Source organism: Phoxinus phoxinus (assembly GCF_949152265.1).
Source record: "Phoxinus phoxinus genome assembly, chromosome: 9".
Taxonomy (NCBI): Eukaryota; Metazoa; Chordata; class Actinopteri; order Cypriniformes; family Leuciscidae; genus Phoxinus; species Phoxinus phoxinus.
Window position 1 is genome coordinate 21,813,061 of NC_136884.1, and position 7,500 is coordinate 21,820,560.

At 42.9% G+C, this 7,500-nt stretch overlaps 1 protein-coding gene across 1 annotated transcript in view; it reads left to right on the forward strand.

Moving 5' to 3' along the window:
* LOC307004260 (uncharacterized protein) overlaps window positions 1–7,500 on the forward strand; it is a 21,788-nt gene that overhangs the window by 13,614 nt on the left and 674 nt on the right. The window contains exons 2-4 of the mRNA XM_079623353.1: window positions 2,624–3,231; window positions 3,329–6,042; window positions 6,499–7,500. The exon at window positions 6,499–7,500 is cut by the window's right edge and continues 674 nt beyond it. Coding sequence (XP_079479479.1) covers window positions 3,057–3,231; window positions 3,329–4,941 — 1,788 coding nt within the window. The 5' untranslated portion in view covers window positions 2,624–3,056 and the 3' untranslated portion in view covers window positions 4,942–6,042; window positions 6,499–7,500. The remainder of the gene's footprint in view (window positions 1–2,623; window positions 3,232–3,328; window positions 6,043–6,498) is intronic.

The following is a 7,500-nucleotide window of genomic DNA, read 5'->3' on the forward strand; positions in this document are numbered from 1 at the left end:
GTCTGGAGGTTGGTTCCTCCAACTCCTTGTTGTTTTCTCTCACTTTTGCCTTTGGAAATTTGTAGAAGTTTGCCTTTCGGTAACCGCTCTCTCACTCGACAGACGGAAACGGATCGAAGCAGATGACAGCGACTGCCCGGCTAGCTCAAGTCTGCTGTGGCGCGTGGATGGATTCTTCATGTTTTGTTCCGGGTGGTTTGATGCCTGTGTTCCAGAGAGGTCCTGCTCAAATCTCCTTTTAAAACACCATCGAGCATCTGCAATAACTCCCGACTTTGATCGAGTGTGGATTATCTGTGGCGCAATCGGTTAGCGCGTTCGGCTGTTAACCGAAAGGTTGGTGGTTCAAGCCCACCCAGGGACGAAAGGTGTTTTTCGGTGTCGTGCTGCAATGTAACCGCAAGCACGTCTGCAGAATTTAGCACACCGTCTCATTTAGGACGCGTGACACGACATTTCTTGGCCCCTTTTAGCGTATACAGCTTGGTCAGTTGCCTCGTGTTCAAAAAAGACAGCGGGCGTTATGTGAAAGTTTACATCAGCTCAAGTCTGCTGTGGCGCGTGGATGGATTCTTCATGTTTTGTTCCGGGTGGTTTGATGCCTGTGTTCCAGAGAGGTCCTGCTCAAAACTCCTTTTAAAACACCATCGAGCATCTGCAATAACTCCCGACTTTGATCGAATGTGGATTATGTTTGTTATTACGAGGACACCGGTAACTTGAGACCTATCGGGCATGAGGTCAATCGAATGCGCCCATATGTACTAGCGTTTCATTGTAGGTCACGTTCCGTCTGGAGGTTGGTTCCTCCAACTCCTTGTTGTTTTCTCTCACTTTTGCCTTTGGAAATTTGTAGAAGTTTGCCTTTCGGTAACCGCTCTCTCACTCGACAGACGGAAACGGATCGAAGCAGATGACAGCGACTGCCCGGCTGGCGCTCACAGCAACCTGTCAGACGACCTTATTTCTGGTAGTGACATCCAGAAATGAGCCAATCACTGTTTGCAGCGCTTCGAGAATTCTTCGAAGAATTGACCAATGAGAAAAAAGCTGGTGAGACGTCACTGGCCAATCAAGTGTATGACTGTCGCTAAGGCCCACAGTGACGCGTTGACCAATCAGTGAATGACTCATGCCTAGATATTGACCAATCAGGTTCTCGGCGGGTGTTATAACAAGATTTAATCCTCATCATCGCTACTGTAACAGTAAATATTTTACCCTTGTAAATACATAATTATTTTTGACCGGAACATTTGCATTAACGGTAATCTTCAGCGGCTGCTATAATAAGTTTGTCGCCTGTTTGCTGATTCTGTTATTACAGTAAATACAGTTATTTATGACCGACACATTTGTCGACGCCGGAAGAAACTGAGGTAACGTTAAGTGTAACTTTACATTTATATTTCATTATACGCATGGCTTGCATTGTTTTTTCGCCATAAATTTGTTTGTTATATATTTTTTGTTCTCTGGGGTGTTTCTTTGCTTTAAATACAGTACTTCGCTATTATTCGTATTTTACAGTGTAAGTTAAGGTGTTGGTGATTTTGGTCTTTCAATCATTAGTTTTTTAACCACTAAAAGTGGTACTTGAGGCCCACTTAGTGAAACCATTCACTACCTAATCTTCAGACTAACCGTGCTTAACACCCAGTATACAATTGTAAACTAATTTTTTTTTTTAACCTAAAAAACCCCCAGTTATTTACTGTAGATACATCATTCAAAACTGGTACTTTTGGTAATCACTGCCATTTAAATGTCTCACTCATTTACTGATTACCTACACCCCATTATGTGCTAAAACACTTCACGTATTCAGTTAGAAATCAAAACTCAAAGTCACCTTTATTTATGTATTCCTTTATACAATATAAATGTTGTTTTAAAGCTTAACAATAGGAACACATTCATATTCTGTTGTAACAGCTCTAACAAGACAATAGTGTCAATAAACAGCTCATGTCATTTCTATAACAGTGTAAAGTTCATCAATTGTGCATACATACTATATATATATATATGTATACTATATACAGCGAATTTTTTGTGCTCAAACAACATGCAGTCACACCATTTTTAAAATAGTTAAAATAGTTTTGAATGAAGTGTTTGTTTTTGCAAGAGATGTGTGAAGTTTTGTGTGTAATGTGTGTTTTTTATGTGTTTATTTTATAGAATGGACCCTAAATTCAGGAGGAAACCTGAAGGGAGTCTTAATATGTGTGACTCTTTGGTCGCTCTAAGGGTGAAGGAAGAGAACAAAAAGAAACCCTGGTCTCGGGCTCTCTCCCCAGAAAAGGTTTTGGAAACTGCAAGGCGAGCTGTAGTGCACCAAGGTGAAGACCCAAGTAGAAAATCGCACGTTCTTGGCCAACATATGATGCAGTTTGGGATCTTCAAAGGTCAGACCTTTAAGTGGGTTGCCGAAAATGCTCTAGGATATGCTGGGTATCTTGTTGCAAGCATGAGGAGGGAATCAACTGAAGTGAAAGACTCCAAAAACAACCATGCTAATAAAGCAGCCTTTGCGGACTACATTGGGCTTTTCCCAGAGGGTCGTGAGGCCATCCGTATTAAGGCAGCAAACATGGATTCCACAGGCTCCCGGCAGAAGTCTTCCAGTGCCCCACAGTCCTTATCCACAGGCTCCCGGCAGAAGTCTTCCAGTGCCCCACAGTCCATACCTTCAGTCTCATCTGTCCGCTCCCTTCTGATTGGCAAATCACGCAATCCACAAAGCCTTGACAAAGCCGTCAAAAAAATGTTAACATCACCTGTAGCCCAACCAGGTAAGCAGTCTTTAGAAATATGATTTTTTTCCCTTAATCTGTCAGTGCATACAGTGTTTATTACTAGTATAGTGCATTAAAATTTGCATAGTTTTATGAATGATTTTAATGTTATACCAAAGAAGTCACTTATATTCTGCAAGCTTGCATTTATTTGGTTTAAAATTCAAAATAACTGTTCCTATTACTATAAATGTATTAATATTTCAAATGACAGTGATTACTAGTACAGAGTAAAGTGCAGCAAAGTTGTGTAGTATGTGTAATTTGTTGTATTTGTATTCTTCAGCTTTAATTGGAAGATCTACAAAGAGATCTCAACCAACTGTGCCAGTGCCTGTAGAATCTACAAGTGTTGCCTCATTTGCATTATCTGAGCAGGATGACCATGAGCTGGTTGAACATGCAGACTTGTTGGAATCGCAAGTGTCCAGTAAGTCCCTGAACATCTGAAAGGTATTTTTTATTTTATTTATTAAGGTCACGTATTAAAAGTTTATCGGGGGGGTTTTTCTGTTCATTTTGCAAAGGTAAACAAATGTGCCTCCCAGTGGGCTGGACTCACACATTGCCACCTGCTGATCAGCTGTGGATATCAAAGGCTTTGTTTAAGTTTTCATCCCACAACCAACCTGAAATGGACTTCGCCAGAGTGGACAGGATGTGGTGGTACCCTCCACAACAGCACTTTGCAGTTACTGGAGTACCAGGGACAGAGCGCTACTTTGGCCACCCCTTCTTTCTTTGGATGCCAAGAAAGCTTTGGAGAGTTCGACTAACATGTCCACATTCAGACTGTGTTAAGGAGGAGCTCACTTCAGCAGGACTGCACCAGAAAATCCGACAGGTAGTCGATGTTAAAACGTCCTACTTTATGGCGTCCGAGTACCTGGCTTGTAGGAAATGCAAGAGGAAAGTGATCAGCTGGAGCTTTGACATCATATCACAGCTTGATATCAGTCATAGGCTTCACTTTCCCTGCATTCTTACCTCAAAGTTGGCATGCGACATGGCAGTGGTCCGCCTTCTGCGTCAGAGAGGTCTGGGAAACAGCAGCAGTCAAGTGCAGAAGAAGCTTGAGGAGCAGCACTCTGAGATCTGGCTGCAGAAGGTTGTCCAGTTTCTGACAGATTGCCAGAGTTTCCACAAAGGGATCACTGCAGGTCTTGTTATGCCTGTGTCTTTCGAACACCCACCTGCTATGCTCCCTGTACCCAAGCACCGGTGGCTGATGCAGGTGTATGCTCAGGATGTCCTTCAAAGACTGGATGAGGTAAAAGCCAGTATAACATCACTGTTTGGACGAGTGCTGAAAATGGATTCCACCAAGAAGGTTGCACGCAAGCTTGCTGGTCACAGTGCTGGAACAGCCACCTGGGTCACAAATGTCGGAAACGAACATGGTCAGGTCATCATGTCTGTTCTTACAGCAAGTGAAGGCTTTGGATTGGCGCAGATGGTTGCTGGCATCATCAAAAGGTACAGGGATGCTGCAGCGCCTCCGCCTGTACTCCTGTATGTCGACCGAGACTGCTGTGGGGCTACTCACCTCAAAAAGATGTTTGCGGAATGGAAGGACATGGAAATCAGACTCGACATATGGCATTTCATGAGACGGATTTCTGTGGGGTGCACAACAGATTCACATCAGCTGTATTCATCTTTCATGGCTCACCTCAGCCGCTGTATTTTTTCCTGGGACCAGGAGGACATAGACAGGCTTGTCGCAGCAAAGCGTGCAGAGTTGGAAGCACAATTAATGCAACCTTCAGATGCTGATGTTTTGCGTCGCCTCAGCAAGAGTGAACTGGCCCTTCACTGCAAGAGAACCACACGTGGCACAAGGGAGACTGTGGATCTCATCACCCAGCTGATCCAGTCCTTTGAAGGGGAGAGGGGACGTGACACTTTGGGCGTGCCTCTCATCAATTCAGCTCGAATGGCTGAGATATTGAAGTCTCAAAGGAAGCACGTGGCCTGCATTCAAGATCCCCCTGGTGTGCAGCTCTATGTGCAGACAGGAACCCTGAAAAAGGGAGGGCACACTCTGCCAACATTTAGGTGTGCCAGAGGTTCGACTTCATTGGAATCTTTTCACCTGCATCTAAACAGGTTCATTCCAGGTAAAGTAACTGTCCTATAAGTCTTTTAAAGTTAAATGTATTATGGTTGTAAGTAACGTAATATTAAAGTCTTCTTTTCTTTAAATTTGTCTTTGTGTCTTTCTTTCCTTTAGGGACGTTGGCCAGTGATACATTTTTCCAAGCCTACCTGTTGGATGGATTAGCCCGGTGGAATGAGGACAGAGCAGATGCTGCAACCTCTCAGGGCGTGCAGAAGCACCATTCATACAGTGGCCTCCTTCGTCATGCTGCTAATGTGCTGGGAGAAGATGTTCTTGGACTGAAGATAGTGTCATATGTTACTCCACTTCAATATACTGGTACGTTCATTACAGTTGTCTGTTAAGTGTTTTTTGCTAGTTTCAGCTCAACGCAGTTATCATTTTCTCGTCCTGTGCCACGTTGTTTAAATAGCAGATCCGTTTGCTCTCTGGAGAAGCGTTCAGTCTTTCCGCTTGCAAACTGCGCCATGTAAATAGAGATAAGACTCTGATTGGTTTATTGCACGTCACACCCAAAACACACCCATTACTCATTAAGAGAATAGGGACGATCCTATGTGTAGAAAATGTGTAGGAATTTTTTTCTCCTCTTGTTGTGTTTTAGGTGAACTGCTTGGAGTAGAGTATCTATACCAGCAGACTGGCGAGGTTCCCAAGGTCTACAAGTCTGCAATTCAGGAATTGGAGACTGCTGATGTGTCTATTGTAGAAGATGAGGGCTATGTGGAACCTGTGGACTTTGATGATTTGACCCTCTCTGCCTTGGATGAAGAGCAGCCTCCTTGTGTGTTACCCTCTACAGCATGTGCAGTCCCATCAGAGCATCCACACACGTTGCCCTCTACACCATCCAGACCAACCTCAATGCATCCATACACGTTGCCCTTTACACCATCCACAACAACCTCAGAGGATCCACACACATTGCCCTCTACACCATCCACAACAACCTCAGAGGATCCACACATGTTGCCCGCTACACCGTATGCAGTCACATCACCTTCTTTTGGTCCCTTGCCAACTCCACCTGTCACACAGTCTGCACCGGCTCTACAATGGACACACAGAAACCTGTCCAGTGAGGTGTCTTCCTGTGCAATGCCATCTGCTTTTCCTGATGTAAGAATCCAGACTTTTCATACATTTTATGTACTTGTTGTTTAAACAAAGGTATAATTGAAGACTTCAGATGCAAAAGCCTCCCAAGTCCGTCTGACGTGTTTTGTCTAAAATTAGCATTTTATCAGACTGTTTATGTTCAGTTATTTCACTTTAATGGTAATGAAAAGGCCTTATTCTAATTATTACATTATATTCTTATTACCTATTGTCTCTGTTTATTTATGCATTCATTCAATTTATTCATTTATAAATTCCATGTATATAAAGTGTCTTTGTGTAGATATATATGCGCTAGTGGTCAAAATATTTATGTTTTTGAAAGAAGCCTGCATTTAATTTCTCAAAAATACAGTAAAAATAAAAAAGTTTTTTTTAAAAATTTTAACTATTTATTGTTCCTGTGATGACAAAACTGGATTTTCAACTGCCACTTTTTACTTTTTTTTTTTGTAGGATTCGGTTGGACCTGACAACATCAAAGGTTTTGGTGCAGTCCAGAACTTAGCCGAGACATTGGTTGAACTCAGGGAACACAGTCTTGCCTTGACAAGTGAAGAATCTGCACAAATTATTAGTTTGTGGCAAGGACTAGCAGATTATGACAAAGAAAAGACTGTGTACTCTCCACGCCATAAATCTTCCCTGAAGACAGGCCGGTTTAGGGCAACCAAAAAAATTGTGGCACCAGGGGTAGAGAGTACCAGGAGGTAAGATCTTTTTCATCATGTCTGGCTGTTCTTTGAATAGAATGACTACATACAGTATCAACCTGTTTGAATTCTCTCTCCACATTTTCAGATGTTTTGTTGGAGCAAACAGTCCTGCACAGTGGCCTGACTGCAACAGAATTGTCGAGGCAGTTTTTGTGAAACTGTGCGCTCTCTATCCCAACCCGGTGCGTAAAGAAGGAGTTAAAATCTCACGATTTAACTTGATTGCACGTGCCTACAAGCACATCAGAGAGTGCATCTTGAGCAATGCGGAAGTGATGCAGCAGACCACCCTCCAGTTACCTGAGGTCAATGCAGCTACACTTACACAGTGGTGAGTTTAGACACTTATGTTTTGTAATCAATGCATTGAGAAAACGAGTGAATAGTTACACCTTTATTTAACACTAATTTATTTCATTAATCATACACAACACATGCATGCCTCCATACTTGATACAAGACCAGTACAGTATTTTCATATGGGTTTGTGTACAGTTTCTTATCAAAATGACATATGGTACCATTTGTCATTTCTAGGTACAGCAGACGTACTAGAAATAATGAGAGGGGCATTTTGACTCAGGGACTCCATGCACCAGATGCCCCAATGACAGCACCAGATAGGCTTCCACCAGCACTACAGAAAGAACAGAATCTGCAGCGTGGGAATAATGACCAGCCTCATATTTTCAACTTGCCTCCAAACACAGCTGGGACGGCCAAAATCAGATCTGGGCCACCA